Source organism: Vanacampus margaritifer, chromosome 9 (genome assembly GCF_051991255.1).
Source record: "Vanacampus margaritifer isolate UIUO_Vmar chromosome 9, RoL_Vmar_1.0, whole genome shotgun sequence".
NCBI lineage: Eukaryota > Metazoa > Chordata > Actinopteri > Syngnathiformes > Syngnathidae > Vanacampus > Vanacampus margaritifer.
Genome location: NC_135440.1, coordinates 25597670 through 25618889, shown reverse-complemented (window position 1 = coordinate 25618889; position 21220 = coordinate 25597670). Strand labels below are relative to the sequence as shown.

The 21220-nt window shown below is 36.9% G+C and overlaps 1 protein-coding gene across 2 annotated transcripts; it reads right to left on the bottom strand.

The window, feature by feature from the left end:
• Positions 1 to 430: 430 nt before the first annotated feature.
• cd4-1 (CD4-1 molecule) lies at positions 431 to 20665 on the bottom strand. Of its 2 annotated transcripts, XM_077575628.1 has the most exons (12): positions 19739 to 20665; positions 19498 to 19608; positions 16274 to 17643; positions 12674 to 12778; positions 8764 to 8821; positions 8535 to 8696; positions 8307 to 8465; positions 6811 to 7056; positions 5085 to 5471; positions 3032 to 3396; positions 2927 to 2970; positions 431 to 2792 (listed from the first exon to the last, which is right to left on the bottom strand). In XM_077575628.1, exons 5-12 carry the CDS (start codon positions 8813 to 8815, stop codon positions 2723 to 2725), a joined length of 1485 nt encoding a protein of 494 aa, XP_077431754.1. In that variant the 5' UTR covers positions 8816 to 8821; positions 12674 to 12778; positions 16274 to 17643; positions 19498 to 19608; positions 19739 to 20665; the 3' UTR covers positions 431 to 2722. The 2 variants fall into 2 exon arrangements, with proteins under 2 accessions (XP_077431754.1, XP_077431753.1); XM_077575627.1 differs by having other exon boundaries at positions 19498 to 20665.
• Between the last annotated feature and the right edge of the window lie 555 nt (positions 20666 to 21220).

Genomic DNA, 21220 nt, shown 5'->3' with positions numbered 1-21220 from the left:
TATTTTTAATTCAAATAATTCAGCTGTCACACATCTTGATTATATTTATTCAAAAAAATAAATAAAATTTAGCTGTCAGGAGGTCACACATTCTGGCAGCTGAATTATTTGAATATATATATAAAAAAAATAATTTAAAACAAATTCTGATAAAGGTGAGAAACAGACCACTTTAACCAAGTCATTTATTTAGAAAAAAATGTTTTAATTCAAATAATTCAGCTGTCAGAATGTGTGCCATCGGGTTTATAAACTGTGTTCACACATTCTGACAGATGAATTATTTAATTTTTGGGGGGAAATTCTAATAATTCAGCTGTCACATTCTGACAGCTGAATTATTATTATTTTTATCTATCTCGTCATGTCTTGACTGCCTCACACACACACACACTTGCGCCACTCGCGAAAAACTGCTCAAAATTTACAATTTGCTGGACTGGTTTGTTTATTGCCTCAATAGCTCTCATCACCACTTGCCCGCCTCACACATACCCACTTGCTCTACTTGTACAAAATGTAACTAATTGGACTGCAGGCTGGAATGGTGTTTTGCGTGCGATGGGTCCGTGCATTCCTTCACTTCTCATCACCGCTTGTCCGCCTTGCACACACCTTCTTTCCCTACTTGCAAAAATCTGTTCTTTCTCATTATTCCAAAAGGGAAAATTGTACTGAAAATGAACATCAACTTTGGAAGTTGCACCTGTCTAGACTCTTTGTAACAACTTTCAAGTACAATAGTAATATTTCTCCAGGAAATAGAATTTGCAGCCAAATGTTGATAAATTGAAGTCCATAGCCCAATTTATTGTTAAAAATGAGTTTTGGTACGGACGGTCTTTTGAGACACACGAGTCATCCCGAGTATAACTTGAGAGGGTGACTCCCAAACAGGGGATGTTCCTTCCGGCCGCTAATTGGCTTGATGTGATTTCTGTCTGCCTGATTGGCTGTCAGGTTGCCCCGTGTTGCATCACGGCAGATGAGAGTCACAGGGTGAAGTAACAGGGCTTTGTCGAAGATTGACTTTAAAGACTAATCTTTATACCACAAGTACAAGGAAAGGAAAGAAAACTGATGACGGTCTGCTGAAGCAACAGTGAGCATCTATCGTGTGCGTGTGCACGTGTGTGTCAGAAGTGATCATGTGGCAGCAGCTTCATGAATATCATCAAATAGAGTGCAGGAACTGTATTACTGACCATCAGTTGGCTCTGAGTAGAGAGGAATTTGGTTGACAAATCACTTTTTCGGGGGCCTCAACATGCATGAAAACTCGCAAGCGTATACCGACTCGTAAAAATGTTTAAAAACAAACAGCTTCTATTTGCAGTGCTCAATTCAAACTTGGGTGGACAGCTACCATAACAGGACTCACAAAAAAAGTCTCAAGGACCTCGAAACTCAACAGGAAGTCGCGCATTTTGGTTTGAAGCGGCCATTTTGGAGAAATTCCGAGGATCGTACTCGGAGATTCACCCAAATGAGTTCGCTGTCAGAACACAGCTTTCATACCCGAGGTCACACATTCTGACAGCTAAATTATTCACATTCGAACAGCTGAATTATTATTATTTTTTTTTAATTCAAATAATTCAGCTGTCAGAATGTGTGACCTCCTGACAGCTGAATTTGATTTAAAAAAATTGTAATGATTGAGCGGTCAGAATGAGTGACCTCGGGTTTGAAAACTGTGTTCACAGGTTCTGACAGCTGAATTATTTATTTATTTTATTAAAATTCAAATAGTTAAGCTTTTAGAATGTGTGCCCTCAGTTTTGAAAATTGTGTTCACACATTCTGACAGATGAATTATTTTTTAAATTCAAATAATTCAGGTGTCACACATTCTGACAGCTGAATTAATGGAATTTTTTTTTATTCAAATAATTCAGCTGTCAGAATGTGTGCCCTTGGGTTTAAAAACTGTGTTCACACATTCTGACAGCTCAATTATAAAAAATAAAAAAATTGTGGAAAATGTAAATAATTAATCTGTCACATTCTGACAGCTGAATTATTTTTGTGTGAAAATTCTAATAATTCAGCTGTCAGAATGTGTGACCTTGGCTTTGAAAACTGTGTTCACACATTCCCAACAGCCAAATTATTAAACTCAAATTTGGAAACACTCTTTAAAAGCAGGAAGTGAAGTGAAGAGTCCTTTGCAACTAAAATGAAACAAACACGTTTTTCAAAAATGGGAGGATGCTGGAGTATATGGATAAAATGGAAGGATAAAAAACAAATGATTGGTTCCCCGCCTCCCTGAGCTGCTTCAAACCAATATGTCTGACTTCCTGTTGAATTTCAAGCATGGGCCCTTGAGACTTTTTCATGTGGCCTGTTATGAGAGACATGTCCACCACATTTAAAATTTCGGGAGCTAATTTCTTCCCAATTTTCCAGTGGGGCACTATTGAGTGATTTTTCAGGGATCATGTTTGGGGCCCCTACATTTTTCACCAGGGTGCATGCCCTTACAAAAATTTTCAGTCATGTTGAGGTCCAACTAAGCTCACCTAATGAGGACACGAACATAGATGGATGGGTAAATCCGAACCAAGAAAATTGTCCTCATCCAAAAGCATGCCTGTATGTTTATTTGTAACAAAAAACAAAAAAGTCTGTGTTTGCGTAATATGCTGTCATGCATTAAGCTACATTACAGTCCCGAGGCGACAATATTTGTTGGCATCGGCGCGCTACGGGACTTGCACTACCTGGTTTGAAAGTGCAATCCTTTTGAAATGCTGTCATCGTATGTAGAAAATCCTTTGGGCTTGGGCCTGCAAAGAGAGACGGGAAAATATGAAAGAGACTTTCTTTGAAGAAAACACTGCATGTATTATTCAGATTGGCGCGGCGTCCCTGGGGAGCGGGCGTTGTGTCACGGCCACAGTAAGCGGTTGTTGCTACGTACTGTTTGCAGCGGCAGACGTGATGTCGGCGGCGTCTCGTCTTCCGCTGAGTCAGACGGACAGAAATGATTATGCAAAAAACTGAAAAGAAAGAACACTTTCCTTACCTGTCTGCGTCTCCAGGTGATGCAAATAAGGAGGAGAAGGACGGCGATGATGACCGCAGCGCCGCTGAGGCTCACCAGCATCCCCGTACTCAGCCGCCGGTTGACGGTCAACGTGATGCCAGCCCACGTCACCCTCGTGCTGTTACACCACAGCTCGCACCCCCACCTGTCGCCGTCATCCGGGCCCACTTCCGGGATGACGATTTGGGCGGGGCCCGGGCGGCCCGAGCTGAACAGAAACCGCGTGGCCGAGCGTTCAGGTGGGAACCACTTCAGCCAGTGGTCTCGGGGCAACGCCTTGCCCAGGCTGCAGGTCAGATTGACACTCTGGCCGCTGTCAAGCACCGACCCGGCAGAGGAGACAACTAGATGGAGGGACAGAAAGACATCATGGTTACGTTAAAGCTGCCAAGAAGAAACAAACTAAGGGAAAGTATTGAGGTACCTTATATTTCAAACCCATCTGTATTTTGGACTGTTTTACTGCCGCTTCTCCTCCCTTACCCCACCTCCTTATAGTGTTTTTTTAAGGTCCTATTTTCATGTTTTTTTTTTTTAACAAACACAAGTAATAAAGTAATCTATTACAATAAATAATACCAGGGAAAATGAACGATGTAAACTGACTTATGAGTTTGTTTATGGAAGGAATTAAACTTGTAAATCAAGGTATTTCTGTCATTTATAATCCTGTCCACGATGCAAACAGGTTCAAGGTTTGTCACTGCAATGCATCATACTGGGAGTCGTTTCTAATATTTTTGCCCCTTTTTTCAAGCCAAATATTCCACAGTAAAAGCAAATGAGCACAATATTGCAAACATCTTTTCCAGATGAGAAATTCCCATAACACAAGATTAAACAATTAAAAAATGAGATTGTGTTGCTCCTCTGCTGTGCGATCCCATTAAAACAAATGGGGCTACACTGACGTTTTATCCACAGGAAAATCACACCCGGGGAAACATGAAAGACTCTCCCGTTGCCAACTCACATCTTGATGAATCAGAAAATATCCTAAAAAAAATATATAATAATAATATAATGATCAAAATAGAGAAAAAAATAACTTTCTTTCCTTCCTTAACTTAATACTGTGTTATGTAATTTGGTTGAGTTCACTACGCCATTTATAGTATCAGTAATTTATTCTAACGTTTGTGCAAAAACATTAACACATTAAATAATAATAATAAAAACAAAAGCAATAAACATGAATAACTCTAATAAATTAACACCAATGATGATAATAATTTCCATTGGTATCATTGTGATTATTATGATTATATTGTCATTGTTTTATACTTTTTGTATTGTATTGTTATTAAAAAATGGCGTTATGAATATATATGCCACCACATTATTTTTTTTATAATGTATTTTTAGCAATACAAGGAAGATGTTGTTTTACAGTTATTGTAATGTTTCAAAATTATTATTGTCTTATAGTCATTGCATTGTTTTCTTATTATTTGTTTGTGTTGTCTGCTGTATTTTGCCTTGTGAATTTGATGTTTATTTATTTTACTTACCCGGTAGCTACTTTTTGTTATTAATTTATTGATGTAAATTTTATTTACTTGTATACTTATTTACAATGTGATTACATATGGCACTGTGAAAATATGCAACCCCGTTATCTTTTAAATTGATTTTTACTATAACAATTTACAAATAATAATAAAAAAAAAAGGGAATAAATTATGATTATTAATCATGATCATATTCAATTAAGCCCTCCAAAGGGTGTCGAAGCCCTCTCTAGGTCACCCTAAAAAATTTGGACTCAGACTTAGGTCTGGGTTTTGGCTTTGGCCCATTCCGAAAACTTTCATTTCGTTCCGGTGAAGCCATTCTTTTCTTTTAGCTCCTATTTTATATAATTTTCCCATTAGATAACCCGTTATTTTCCCAACCTAATTGGACAGAAACGTTTCCGCATTTATCTCTGAAAAATGCATACTCTTAGCAAATTTCCAAATAGATTCGTTGACATTAAAAAAACGGCATTTTACACTCATCAACATGTATAAAGTAGTTGGTCTGGACTCACCCTGCAGCACCTCAACACTGACGACCCTTTGCAGGAAGGTGCGCTCGCTAAATTTGAAGCTGCACGTGTAATGTCCCCTGTCTTCGGCTCGCCAATGTTTTTTGCTTAAAACCAAGCTGCTGGTTTGGAAGTCTGCGTCAAAACTCCTCCCCCTGCTGGTGTTTGACCTCCAGCCCTGTTCGGCGTTCGGCGGGGAGAAGGTCAAGAGTGTCTCTTTATTTACGATGATTTGATGGCCTAATAGTTGGGAAGTGTATTGCCAGCGGACTTCCGAGACGCCGCGGGATTGGAATTGTTTCCAGGAGACGTTGCCGGCAAAAGGGCAGCGGATGGTGAGAGGCGACTGCTCCGAGGTGTACACGGGATACTCGGGAGCTGGTGAGAGGTCTGGAAAAATCAGGGAGAGAGAAGAAAAGCTTGGAAACACTTTCATGACACTCTAAATAAAAACAGTTGGGTTAAAAAGGGACCGAGCCAACTTTTTCAGTTATTCATTTAATCCAAAAAGTTTAGCCAAATGAATTAACTACTTTTAATGTTGTGGGTTATTCGTTGAACCCAAAAGGTTGGGTCAAATAACCCACAAAGCAATTTTTGTTGTTGTTTTGAGAAGAAGAAAAAAACTCCAATACTGGGTTGCTTGGGGTTTTGGGTCGGTTTAATAGATTTAAATGAATAATTTACTAACCCAAACAATAGGGTTAAATAAATAACCCAAACGTGTTTTTGTACAAAATAAGGCAATCGTTGTTTTTGTGTGTGAAAAAAAATATTGGGGTTGTTTTGACCCAAGTTTTCGGGGTTAAATAAATAAGCCAAAAAGTTGGGTTAAATAAATAAAGTTAATAAAGTTGGGTCAGTCTCTTTCTGACCCAATTTGGGTCATTTTTGACCCATCTGTTTTGAAGCTGTATGTTTGTTTGTAAAAATAAAAATAAAATAAAAAGGAATGCAGGATTTGGATACAAATATTTTTAAATAGAATTTTTTTTTTTGAGGTCATCCACATGTCACTGAGGCTACTCAAAGTTTGTTCAAGGAATACATTCCTTATGTTTGGCAAAGTCACAGAAGATTTTTTTCATTTAACTCATTCACTCGCTGCCATTTTCACTGAAGCAACCCCCTTCGCTCCCCGCTGGTTTGCTGGATTTTGACAGATTTTGCAAGGCCCACAGAATATTCTGCTCTATTGCTATAAAAACATGGAACCTACCAAAGGAAATATTAGAATCTCTTCTTTCATCAGGAAAAAAGTATATTTCTGTCTTTTGTGTTTTGTAGCAATTAGCATTAGAATAAGTTAAGTTTCCTCATTATTCACAAATGTGTTTAAAACAGTAAAACATGGCCCTGGTTGATCTCTTATACTCTGCTGCCACCTGCTGGCCGTTTTTGTAATAACTACCATTGCTTCAAGCATTCAGTTCTGAGGCTGCATCAAAGCCTTCTGTATGCTCTAGCATTAAAAAAATAAATACGTCTTTGGGAGCATGACCATATTTAAAATAGAACATATTTGTACGTTTTTGGGAGCAAATGAGTTAAGCAGAGAGAAAAAAAAAAAACACCCCCTCCTAAATCAGCCTTAAAAAGCAAATCTCCCCCCGACCCATACTTGTGTACAATAAATGTTGGTATAATACCCCTCGCTCGATTTGGGATCTGAAAATGGTGTTTCACAGGATTTAACAGTAATCGAGCAAAAAGGCCTTCGTTGACTGACCAATAACTGTAATGAAAAGTGAGGCCCTGTCCTCCCCGCCGTCCCTCACGACGACACAGCTCCAGCGACCGTTGTCTCTGCTGGTCACAACCAATTGCAGTTGTCCTCCACTCGGAGACATTTTCTCTCCCGCCGGATCCAACCAGTACATGCTTGGCTGGCGGTGGCCTGGAGGCGTGTCCACGCGGCAAGACAACAACACGGCTTCACCGATCAGCAGAGGAGTTTGTTTCGGGTCGGCAGACACTACGAAAAGGAAGAGATTGGCGATCATTGTTTCAGGTAGAAGTCTGAAAAATGTCACAGATAATGTCATTATTTTTCATGTAAATTTCATAGCCTTAAAAAAACCCATTTTGCCAATTGCTGTCGACTGAATATGACATCACACGTGCTCAGAGCTCAGGTAACGGCATATCACGGCGGAGCTGTCTTGCGGGTTCGGTCACTGAGCCGTGATTGGTCGTTCCGTGTAAAGAGACAAAATCGATGCCAACCAAAAAAAGTCCAAACGATGAAAAAAGAAGAAGAAATAGTTTCAACCAAAAAAAAAAAAAAAAAACTTAAAGGGGAACTCAACCGAATTTTTTTCTTAAAGGGATACTCCACTCATTGAGTCATTTTCAGCAGCACAAAGTTAATATTTTGTCCAGAATTAATTTGGTAACTTCATTATTTTTCATGTACAATTAATACCTTAAAATATATTTTTTTCCACCTGCTGTCGACTGAAGATGACATCACCTGTGTTGAGGAAGTAGGTAACGACCAATCATGGCTCAGTTTGCTGACCAAATCCAGAAAACATGTAAACCATGATTGGTCGTTACCTACTTCCTCAGCACAGGTGATGTCATCTTCAGTCGACAGCAAGTGGAAAAATTAGTTTTCAAAGCTATTAATTATACAAGAAAAAATAAAATTTTAATCAAGTTATCAAATTAATTCTGGACAAAATTTTAACTTTTTTTACTGCTGAAAATGGCTCAATGAGTCAAGTATCCCTTTAACATTATGTTGTTTGTGCCTCCACTAGTCTAAACACGGCATTCAGATTAATATTGCGTTTACCCTGAGCAACAAGGATGTCATTTTCATTGGACAGCAGGTGGCAAAATGGCCGCACTTTTCGCATTTGCCATATTGAGGTCTACAGAACGTACTTTCTGCCCCCCGTCTTTCATCCTTGGCGCGGGGATGGATTTAGAAATCTTAATCCACGAGGATCAGGATTATTCTGATCCAATCCAGCAAAATTTTGAAATACCGGGTGGGATTTGTAAATCTGAATCACTTTAATCTGGATTGAATTTTTTGTTTACAATTTATCAGCAAAAAAAAAAAAAAGTCAGTCTCTCTCACACCGTCGTCATTCAGTAAAACGTCCCAAAACAAGTTGTGGCTTTAACTGGATTTATTGAACTGACTGGATAAATAAACTATGAATACATGTCGTATCGATATTTAGAAAATCGAACTTCCTTGATTTGGCCCACCTGTGATTTTGGAGATTCTAAAGGTCTTCATCGGAGTGATATCACCTTGATTATCAACTAGTCTGGAAAAGACCACCGTGCTGCCAAAGTCGTCCTGTGTGACGTCCTTGATGGTCAGCGCGTCTTTGGATACGAGCAACCTGTTTGCCCAGCGCGCATCTGCGAGCAAAGACGTGATAATGAGAGCAATTCGGGATGACGCGTCACCTCACGGGAACACAATCGCACCTTGAGTGACGGACCAGTCATGGACCATCGGGTGCAGCCAGGCCAGCCAGCCTTGTTGGAGTTTACTGTGGGACCAGTACAAGTATTTGCTAGTTGGGTCGAGCCCATCCAGCCTGAAGGTGGCCGCGTCTCCCTCTTTGACGTAGACCACCTCCTCACAGCCTGCGTCAGCATTCAAAGCCGGTAAATACAGGAAGTGCGGACGCGAAGGGTTTCAGGCGTAACCTACTTGTAGTCCACGTGAGGGCAGCCGTGACCAGCATCTGTACGATGACCTTCATGACGGCCTGGAAAATAGAAAGGAAAGCACGCGTTAGTATCCATAATGCCACAAGGGGGCAGTATCGGGAAGGCTCAACTCCTCCTCCACTTTTTACTACGGCAGTTTTATCAGTCGTTCTTCACAGAAGATAAATAATAAATGCGTGCGAGTGTTGTTATGTGTGTGTACACATGCACTGTCTAGTGGTGTCCAAATGAGTGCGATAAGTTTGAATTCATTTAAAGTTCCTTTAACGCTTGAAATGAATGACGACCCCAGACTTGGAATTCAAACTGAGGGGAATTGCAGTCGCTACGCAGCACACACGTTCACATAAAAAATTTAGCACTATTAAATTGAATAATAATGCATAAATTTGTGGAGACTGGGATCAAGTTGTATTTTACCATTTTAAAAATATGCAGAATTTCACAAAATACTTCACGTTAAAGTTTAGACAGCTTTCAATATGAAAAGAAAATTGTACTTGCGCTGTCACCAATGTCTTGCAAATGCAATTATGCCATCTAGTGGCAGGAAATTGACTTCCACACAAATCAATATCACACTTGTTTTTATAGTACAGTATGTGTTTTTAATTTGAATTCAATTTTATGAATTATTATGAAATTACTGTATCAATGACTAAAAGTTGCAGCCATATTTACATTAGTTTAACTGACAATTTTCCACTTTTGTTAAAAAAATAAGTATGAAAACTTAGGAAAAAAATATTTTATTGTACATTTAGAACAGATAAAAGATTTGCGATTAATCGCGAGTTAACTATTGAAGCCATACAATAAAATTTGGATTAAAAATGTTAATCGCCCGAAACCTCTAGTTCATATATGTAACAACACGGCCACTTAGATGCTAATTGTTAGCCCGTGTGGCTACGACATTTCTCACCATATCTTCTAGCTCAAGTTAGATGATGAAAATTGCTTCATTCAAATTTCTGAAATGTCATTAATCCATTCGTGCCCACCCAAAAAAAGTAATATGATTTTTTTAAATTAAAAAATAGCACTGTGAAGTAGTGATGATATCATTAATCAGATTTTTTTATTTTTTTATTTAACTATTTATATTGTCATGAAAAGTGTCCGTTGTGCTAAAAATTCTTTTTTTTTTGGTACTTGTTTTCTTTTATTTGAAAAAAAATTATAAAGACTTTCTTTCATTCACTAAATGACTCATAATTCTTGCTTTTGTGCAAAATATATAGAAAGGGGTGGCGGTGGGAGGGTGAAGACGCGTGTGAAGCAGGAAGTGACGCCTTTGTGGTGGTCTCAGATTTGAGGAGCTGAGCGGAGATGAAAAGCCGACGACAGCGAAGAGTGGGCGTCCTGCGGCGGCTTTTACGCCGGCTTTCGTCAACGGCTGCGGCGGGCCTTGATTTAGTCAAGATTCTTATCCCGATTCTCGAGCTTCCTCCCACACCCGGGTCGTCTCTTCCAAGAAAGACGGATCCCTCCCTCGCTCGAAAACAAACCACAGCGCACGGAGACTGCGCTTGAAGCTCATTTAGAAATTTCTCTTCTATCAGCGCAGTTGTTAAGAGTTCCATTGGTTATTTTAATGACAACATTTTATGTTGGAAAGTTGCAAAGTTCAGGGAGATCGCAGCTCATCAATATGCGTAAACAAAAAGGAAAGCGTAAACAAGTAAATATCACGCCTCCCTATAGTTTTCTACAAGATTTTTTTAATGAAATGTTAAACTTTGACACATCTTTGGTTTATCATTTCAGACAAAAATAAAGGTCAACAGAATTAAAAAAAAAAAAAAAAAAGTTAACTGATAACGTACTTGAATAAATAAATACAGTTTCAAATTGATTTTTTTTCGGCTGTCAGATTTTAATTTTTTTTTTAAATTTTTTTTTTTAAGCAAGGCCGATACTGATTTGTTAAAATACCAAAATATCAGCACAAATAATGGGCCCGGCCGATAATCGGGCCATCTCTAGTAAAAAGTCATCATAAAAAGTTCTCAAGTAAAATAGAGATACCTGAAAAATCGACCTGAGTGCAGTAATTATCAAAGTGTTTTTTTTACTTTGTGACAGGAGTGAAACAAAAAAAAAAAAATCTGTTTTGATTTCACGAACCGGATCAAATGGTTACATTTTAATTTACGGTAATCATACTGCACCTCATATATCAAGATACATTTAAAAATGTAGTTTTATGACACCGGGAATATTGGTTTGACGTTACTGATGTTTATTTATTTATTTTTTATTTAATTAACTTGGGTAGTGTGAGCTTCAGCAAGCTTTTACATGTTGCACATGAATATACTGTACGTGACAAATGCTAGAGCCGTACCATATCGAGTTGAATCGCAATTCTACTGAATTGAACCAAATGGAAACATTTTGAAATTGTTACAACCTTGTATCGAGAATCGTATCAAATTGCCTTTTATGAAGCACTGCTATTAGGCACAACGTCAACACGTACGGTCGAGTATCGGTTCATTTTGGCAAACAAACTGTCAATCATCTCTCCACGCGTGTGCGTTACGGCATGCGTCGCAGCAACAACAACAACAACACTGTGGAGCGATGTTTGTGATAATGGGAAGGCATTTGAAAAGCCAGCATGACTGCTGCCGTCATTATTCTCTTGGTGCATGCTGGGATGTTACTTGCGAGGTGGCTTGGGGGAATTAAGGCAACAATCTACTTTAGGTTGTTTAGGCCTTTCCGTTTGTATTGGCACAAGCTATAGATTTTTTTTATACATATAAAATTTTACGCGCTCCACTAATGAGAATAGAATCCATTTTACATTCCATAATATGGGCTATATCGTTAGCCTAATAGCATAATTACCCAAGCCATTTAAATTTCACAATATCAATAAATATTACCAACATGCTTGCTAAAAATGACTTATTTTTTTAAATACATTTTTTATATAGATTCTCAGTGATGGTTGAATCGAAGGAACTGGACTGTTTTTGTTTGTTGAATTGGTTGGATTAAAAAAAATAATAATAATTTTAAACACAAAAAAATGACAGGCAAGTATGCTTTAAGGATAACGATTATGTACTAGTAATATACTTGAATACTAATCACTTAAAATATGCAGAATTTTGTTTAATAATAAAAACAATATTTTGTTAAACAATAAAAAATTACATTAAAAAAATATTAAGACCCTTCCAAAAACCAGATGTTGATTACTTACCAGGGGGAGAAATAATATGATCTCAAACTATAATAATAACTAATAATAATTATGAAAAAGAAACTAAGATGAAGGTAAACAATAAATGACAAACAAGCTGGTCAAAACAATATGACAGCATAATATGATTACTTATCATATTTGACTAATTTGGTAGCTCACAAATTTAGTAATCAATTGTGTTAAAAAACGAAAAAAAGCCCATCCAACACTATTGACTTTCTATTTTAGCGGGTTGGCGACATTTTTCGAACAAAATTGACAATTTCAAACTAAATGCCGCATTTTTTTCTACAGCCAAATTGACGGCAACAAAAAAAAGAAAATCAAGCACAACATTCAACTATTAAAACTAGAATTCGACATTTTAATCAAGAAACATTAATTAACGTTAACTATTTTGTACTTTTTCTCTCTCTAAACAGTACATTTGAGAATTCACATAACAATATTATTATCATAAAAAATACAATTTGGGTTAACGAGCTTCTACATTATTAACCATTACGGAAAGATTAAAAAATTGATTGGTCATTCCAACAATGACATAAACCTCACATTGGATGCTGGTCTAATGTACTCTAATGATTTAGTAACATTGTTATTTGTTCTGTAAAAAAAAGCAGGTGAAATTGTTTTAACTACACGTCAAAGAGTTTGGTGTACTTACAGTTGAAGATGATGATTCTGTTATATTGTGCTGATCACAGAAGGTCTTTTGACTGGCGGTGTGGTCGCTGTTGCTCCTCCCTCAACACGCATTGATTTGATTGGCCTGCAAACACAAGTGCTCAATCACTAACCAAACAACCGCATTACAATATATATCCACTAATGATGACATTTTACACATATTTTTTTTTATCATAGAATAATAATTACATTTTTAAAAAAATAAGAAATGTGAATTACGGCAGAGTTCCGTTCCTAGGCTGGCGTTGTAACCCGAATTTCGACTGAAGTCAGATTTGACCGTTAAAGCCAATATTTACATCAAAATACTTTGTATAGTAATAAAAAATAAAAAATAAAACTATAATATTTGCGCGACCCGGAATGGCAGGAAACAATCTTTCCTGTTTCCGCACAGACATTCATTGCTGACGGACGGCAGAGCGGAGCTAATTCCACTGATCTGAATAAATGACTGGATGGCTTATAGGACAAGACTTTTGAAGTCGCGAGGCCGCCATATTGCTCCTCCCATGAAACGTCTCTCGGCATACGATCCTATACATTTACAGTATCCAAATTAGAGAACGAGACAGTACGATGTTTTAAATTTGTTCAACATAAACAAGAGGACTTCAGACATTTTACAACTTGACTTAAATACATGTATAAATTATATGCTTAATGATATATAGAAGCATATTTCTAATTAAAGAATTATAAAGAAAAAGCAGCACATTCCGTCCACTTGTTAATTTATATTTTTCTTGTTAAAAAATAGTGACCACCCCGCCACCGGCCTTATACTAACTAACTAACGAGCTGTAAATCTCTCATCTGTACGTATACCATATCGTTTATACAGTAGTCCGCTCCCAAATTGGGGGGAGCAAGATGGCCGCCGTGTGACTTCAACGGCTATCCAGTTCATATATTCAGGTCAGAGGCTAATTCAAACATAAACACGGAAATGAGACGCGCCTGATGGCGAGCCTTCCTGCTCGATGGACGTTCGTTGCTGGAGGTAACAACAACGCAACTTTATATCATTATTAAATGGCGTGATTACTGTGGGAAATTAACGAAAAAGAAGATGCAACGGACGCGGCACGGGCGCCGTAAAGTCGATACGACGTAACTCAAGGGCTTCCTAAACGTGAGGGCGAAAAGTGTGAGTGCTATATATTGTATGTAAATATAGTAAAAACAATAATAATGGCACCACATCCCCCTCACAGCATAGCTGGCATCTTGCAGTCTAATTTGCATATTTGCTCAATTATGTCTCCCTTAATCACATCATTATACTGTAACTGTGTAGATCACATTTTCCTAGAGGGATACACTTTAAAGTGATAAAAGTGAATTATCACATTGCACAGGGTAACTGTGAGGTATTAGATGGTGATTCAGGCCAGGAGATGAGTTCGGTATAACAAAAAAAAAAAAGGGGGGGGGGGGGGGGTTTAGACAAGCGAAAATGGCGCTCCGACATTTAGTTGATATTGTACAAATTTGTGTAAAGGAAAAAAGGATGCCCACTTCTATGCCTTTCTGCACACAGTATGAGGTTTAGCAAGAAGTAATTATTCTAATAATAAACAAACTTTCGGTCCCTTTTCTGCTAATTACATTGCAATTTTTTGGGGGGGGGGGGCAAAATCCTACTAAATTCCCACGAGAAAAAAAAGAGGCAGCGGCATCGTGATTGCCTCTCATTTGGCAAATGTTACCAAAATCACTTTATGGTCTATTTTCATGGCGAGGCGCTCGCGCCGCGTGGCCCGCCGCTGCGTGCGCGCGAGATGATTTTGTTGTGGAAAATCACATCATCTGACGCCACTTTGGCTGCTGGATGATTTGCGCTAATGGAACGACACCCCAGGTACAACACATGAGAGCCAACACACAAACGCAGTGTGTTCATTAGTCTCACACACGCGCGCAGATGAATTCAGGTCGTTATGAAGCCGTGAAAAGGGAATCCTGTTGTTTGTGATGAAAAACACGCTTATAAGAGAAGAGTGAACTATTTGGCGAGAGGATCTCGAAAGAGAAGCATAAGTAGTTGTAATGCCAATTTCAGGATATGGCCTGTTTTGTCGTGGTTTTGACCAGGGTTATTATAGTTTTGCAATTTTCATTTAGTTTATTTCGTTTTCTTTTTTAAATAGAGTCTGTTTGAATTAGTTCTGTCCCACTTATGTTATTGTGATTTTTATTCTCCACACTTTTTTTTTTGCCGTGAAACAACTCCCACATAATACTACTTCCGATTGTTCAAATTTCAACTTGCTTAAAAAATTCACGCTACCCGGGGTATATATATATATCGTCTGGTTCCACATTACTTACAGTATTCACACAATTTAACGTTAAATATCAACTTTTCCACATTCATTTTCAATGGGTCAGACATTGTCTCACTTTCATTGCAAATTTATCCATGGCCGTTATTTTAAGTAATCTACATGTATAACAACTGACTATCATATCAGGAAATGGATTATAATTTCTCTGAAATGATTAAATCCCACTTTAGACAGATTGCAGTTCAAGTTTTCTTTGTATTCATTTGTTGTTTCCCACACCATGTTAATACTTGGGCGGGCCACCCAGAAAAAAGAAGAAAAAAAACGTGTCACGACCAGATATACCGCATGTAACGTGACTCATGAAAACCAGCCCCGCACCCTGCCGGAGTCCACCCACCCAAGTAGATTTCTTTGGGAAACACTGAACTACAATTAAAAATCTTACCATTCAGTTAATAGCATTCAGATTTTCAGAATTTCCACACAATTTCTGCAGGAATTGCACTTTGTCTAGTTTTCAGGTTGGTTAAATTATTTTTATACTGCCTTGCCCTTTGTTTGTGTGTTCCTTTATTTGGAGCGCTGTTCATGTTGTACTCGATTTGGCCACTTAGGGGCGGTGTGGTTCCACGCGGTCTAATACACTGTGAAGTTGTAGCCACATTAGAGAGTAGAAGGAAACAGTCACGATCAAGTTATTCCAATAAAAGTTTTTTTTTTTTTGCAGTGTGGAGCCGTTCTTTTGAGTGATAAAAGTGCCGCGAATAGCGCGCTAATTAGCATTAGCGAGTCAGACTGGCGTAGATCATTACAATTTCTTTCTTTTTTTTTCTTTTTTTCTTTAGATCATTACAATTTCTTGCACATCTATAAATTGAAGCAAAAATCATTGTCAATCAAATCATTTTGAATCAAAAATCGTTCTCAATCAATTCTGAATCGAATCGCACACCCAAAAATCGGAATCGAATCGAATTGTCAGACACTCAAAGATTCCCACCCCTAGTCTTCATTCCTGTTAATATTGAAATAGAAATACTTAAAATCACATTTAAATTCAACCCTAAAGGCTCATGTATTAAATTAATTACCACATTTTCGCTATAATTTTAGTTAGTTTTGTAAACATAAAATGTAGATTCAGTTAGTTAGTTTTTTAAAAAGCATTTTGTTTTAGTTTTATTTTGTTAACAAAATTGTTTTTTTTAATATATATTTTTTCCCATTAGTTCTCGTTAACGAAAAACCTTGATGATGAATTGGCGGATTACGAGAGCACTTACTGTATGTCAGCGCTGTGATTGACAGGTGATCGACAGGTGATCCGTCCAGGGTGTAGTAGCCCGCCTCCCGCCCCGACTTGAGTGCGGGGCAAGAAAGAACAATGAAACGCGATTAGCGATGGAAGGCGCCTTGCATGTGTCAAATGATGTGATCATTGCAGTCATGCAGGTGTCTCCTACACAAACACACAAACACTGACACACACAGGAAGTCGCACTTCTATCACACTTGCACAAGCAGTACATTTGACTTTGTGCAATACCAAACCAAAAGATACATACAAAGATTATAGATAGGATTTTTTTTTTCCTTAAATATGTTTACGTACTGAATTTGTGAGTTCAATGCCAATTTTAATGTAATGAGTAAAAATTTTGCATTTTTGGTCATTTGTTGTTTTAGTTAACTGCAAGTTGATCAACAATAATAATACAAAATAAATAATTACCGCTATCATTTATATACATATCTAATACATTATAAAATATGAATTAAATCAAATTGTTTTATCATCTTATTCTTATATAAAAGACATTACATATAATGTATAAAAATATTTATATAAATATAATATAAATCTAAATATTAATGTTGTATCGACTTCATATTTTATACATTCTGTAATATATGAAACAGATATACAAATTTAAAATAAAACTTAAAAAAATATAGAATTAACATTGTCTTAAATATATAAAATACATTACATTATATACAAAATATAAAATTAAAAACACATTTTTGGATCAACTTTACGTAGGAGTCTGTGATTGATTAAAAATAAAAGAAAAATTAACTCATTTAAGATACATGAAGCCGTGTTTGCCATAATTTTGCCCAAATAATCCAAAATCTCACGGAAGCAGTGACTGTCATTTATCGTTTTTCTCTTCTCCCTTTTACGCACATCTTCTCTCCGATTGAAATTTCAGACGCTTTGGTGTTTTGTTTTTTTTCTGTGTGTGTGAGTGCACCTGTGTTGCTGTGACCAAAATGCACCAGTTGTGCGGAAATACAGATGTTATCCAATACAATGTGTAGTCAAATAAAAAAAACTGCATTTATTGAGAACTTTGTGTAGAAAGTCAATGCAGATCTTAATTTATTTGAAAAAAAAAAAGAGTATTGAAAGGCAGCGTGCATTTAAAAATTCACTGGAACTTATTCTTACGCTGCGTATATGTGAATTAATTCAGATCGATCTTATTTGTATTCACGTCACCGGTCGCAAAAGCTTCATCATCATCACTGATTCTCTTTCTCTCTGTAACGTCACCGTTTTATTTTCCCCTCTCGATTTTTCTTCTTCAGCGCGTTGGGAGGGCGGGCGCCTTCTTCGTCGTCTCCGGCCGCCACAGCAGCTGTCGGGCTGTGATAAAGACGAGAGGTTTTGCCTCTAATTAGCACAATAAGCGTATTGAGAGTGCAGGGGAGGGGGGGTGTATATGAGGAAGATGAAATATCAGCGAAACTGGCAGCATTGGCGGCTGTTCTTCATCTGTAGGAATCTTTTATGAGGTAAAAAAAAAACCTAAAGCATTATTGATTTTTATTTTATTTTTTTACTTTTTCAACACAGCTTTGTAGTGACTCCTAATCAATTTTCTTTAAACTTGCAGTAAAGTTCGCGCAGAGAAGATTCAGTTACAAGCTTTTCATGGCAGCAAACTTAACTCTTTTACTGCCAAAGACGTTAAATGACGTTCTGCAAAAACCTACGGCGGAGCGCCAAAGACGTTAAAAGACGTCCACCCATTTATTTATTTTTTTAAACGGGTAGAGGGAACCCTTCCGCATCTGTGGTGAAAGTTTCCAGCAAGTCTGTTGTGCCTAATGACTATTTTTGGCCCCTAGAGGGCAGCGATGACTCTCTTTTGACAAGATCGGGTGGGCGTCAGGAGAAGACGTGAGGCGGGGCTAGAGTGTTGAGGGGACATTGGCTGAAGAAGCCATAATGGCGGCCGCTTGCAAGTAAGCTCACGGTCGAGCCGTTTTTTTCAAAGACATCGACCAACGATAAAGAGCACATTGATGACGACGATGATCTTCAACGATGATGATGATGGTGACTCCGAGGTTGACGCCGAAGTTGGAAGCGCTGATGCGGCAGTTATAAAGGTTCACGGGCGAGCGATGCTGACACCGGAAAACACGGAGCACAACGCTCAGGCGGACGTTCAATCGGACGACGAAGAGTGCCCCGAGTCCAATGCATATTCATCGGAGGAAGTGTGTACAGTCTGCTACTTGCTATTTATTCCCCGGAAAAAAAAGGCTGTCAAGAAAGTGTAACGTTTGCACGCGAAACGGACAAATGCGAAAGTGAAAGTAAATTGTTGTGCGAGTCCAGCGGCGTCTCCTTGCACGCAGGAGAGCGTTAAAAAAGAAAAACTGTATTTGAAACATCCACATAATTGTAAGTAGTACCACAGTTGCACACATTTGTAAATAGTTTGCGAAATTGTTTTGTCAAATTGTTACACCGTTGAATGGAAATAAACGTATTTTGCAATCAAAAAACACTTTTTCATTGTTGGCGAAAGCGTTTTACAGAAGTAAAGCACTATTTAGGTGTTTGTGGCATCATTCATGGACAAAAAGAAGCGTACAATTCACTAGAGTGCATGAAATAACATCGTTTCACAAAAAGCTCTTTTTCTCCGCTTTTTGTTTCAAAAGAGAGAATTTTGGTGAAAGTAACCATTTTCTATTGTTGATTACTCAAGAACGGAATAAGGTAGAAACAAACTTTTTTTTTCTGATGAAAGATGAGAGTCCAATCTTTCATTTGGTAGTATGTGTGCTTCCATAGTCCAAACACAACATTTTCTGTGGACCTTGAACGATCAGTCAAAATGCTTAAATCGGCTGGCACTGGCGACAACCAGTTTCTTTTTTTTTTCAACCCGTTTCTGAAAACGTCTGGCAGTCAAAGAGTTAACAAGCAGCAAATAACAAGCAAAGGAAAAAAATGGAAACTTACCATAAAACTAAGCATAAAATAAGAAAATTACACATTGTGTATTTATTTACTAAGCCATTATTAATGCAAACTATAATGCAAAATGAAAACACGATTTGTCGATTGAATAATCGATTCTAAAAATATTTATACAGGGACAGCGCTAAGCCATACATATTACATAGTTTGTTGTTTTTAGAAAAAATGACAATCAAGTCTTTATAAACTCACAAATCTATTTGTGTGCAGTTCAGTGCTCACCAGAGACGACCACAAGCGCGTGTACTTTCTCCTTATTGTCCACCAAGCACGTAAACTCCAAATTAGCCTCCTGCCTTAAGCTTGCCCTCCTTCCGATGTTAATCTTGGTGCCTGGCAGGAGAAAATACAAAAAGGATGAATTCATGAGTGATTGGATTAGTAAATTTTTTTGTCTCGTACCAAGCACTGCGGGAAGAACTATGCGTGATTAAATGTTGGTGATAATCTCATACTGACTTACCCAGTGGAAGCCACGTGATGGTCTTCAACAGGAAAAATGTCACTCGGAAAAAAAAGTTAGTGTCGTTTTAAATCCAGGATAGATGTGAACAAAAGAGCTTCTGTGTTAAAGATTAGAAAAAAGCAGATTCCAAAACCACCCAAGTTCTTCTTCACTTTCTTCCTCTCGTTCTTGTATTTAAAAAAAAAAAAAAAAAACGCTGGTAGATTTCAGATGTCACTGGAAAATGTGTCATATTTTCCAAAATACAGTGTTTTTTTCCGTGTCCAAATTAAAATGCCAATGAATTTGATCATCCATCTGCACGAAGGCGCAACCATCGGTACTGCTGTATTCATAATATGTCACTCATTATTTTAATGGTTTCTTTTTTGTTTTACAGTTTTGTGAGTTGACTTTTATATTTTCAAAATGAAATTTTCACAATTATTACAATATACATGAATTGAGAAAATCATCTGAACTTCAACTTGAATAATTAATTTTAATTTTATTTTTTTCTAAAGTGACATTGTGCCTCAAGGTGTCTCTACATGAAATGTGCTAAATAGGGAAAAAAATTTGAAAACAGATTTTTATTTTTTTTTAAATTAAAGACAACTATCAGATAAATACATAAAAAATAGCATTACCAAATAAAGAAGATATTAGCAAAATCACAAAAGAAATGCTTGTATTGAAATATTGTATGATAGCAAAGGAAAATTGCTCCGTTTGTAAACCATTTATTTTTGTTTTAGGACATCCAGAGCAATTAAAATTAAAAATACTATGAATGAATGGTTCATTTAATCAACTATATCTACTGATGCATTTTTACTTATTTTTCTTCTCTTTATGAGCTAAATATATGTATTTATTTATTTTTTCAAAGATTTTATTAAAAACAACAATTAAATATAACAGTTGACTTTCCATAAAATGTGTATTTAGTTACCCTCTTTAAATAATTTCCAAAAGTCTTTTTTTTTTTTGCAAATTTAGGTTTAATTAGTATTCTTATTACTTTATTTAGCGGTAGTTATCTATTTTTCTAATAGTTTTTTTTTTTTTTTAATTCTCAATATTTAATTTATGAATACATTTTAAGAGCGCCTTTTAACTCATTCACTGCCATTGACGGGTATAGACGTCAAAAATTCATTTGATCTATTTGTATTAGTTTAACATTTTTTTCTACTTTTGTTAACAAGAGTATGAAAACCTATACTTTTTTTATTGTACATTTAGAACAGATATAAAATGTGGGATTAATTGTGAGTTAACTAGTGAAGTCATGTGATTAATTACGATTAAAAAATATATATTTTTCTTTTAAATCGCGTCAGGCGATTAAAATTTTTAATTAATCCCACATTTTATATCTGTATTTCTAAAAAATATATATATAGGTTTTCATACTCGTTAACAAAAGTGGGGGAAAAAATTAACTAATAGAAATAGTTCAAATACATTTTTGACGTCTATAACCGCCAATGGCAG

Bases quoted from the DNA above. Each gene is read 5' to 3' on its own strand.
- cd4-1 (XM_077575627.1), bottom strand. From the start codon at position 8,815: ATGAAGGTCATCGTACAGATGCTGGTCACGGCTGCCCTCACGTGGACT. The intron at 2,971-3,031 runs GTAAGGAAAGTG...CGTCTGACTCAG, and splicing joins TCACCTGGAGACGCAGACAG to CGGAAGACGAGACGCCGCCG. The intron at 2,793-2,926 runs GTACGTAGCAAC...CTCTCTTTGCAG, and splicing joins CACGTCTGCCGCTGCAAACA to GCCCAAGCCCAAAGGATTTT.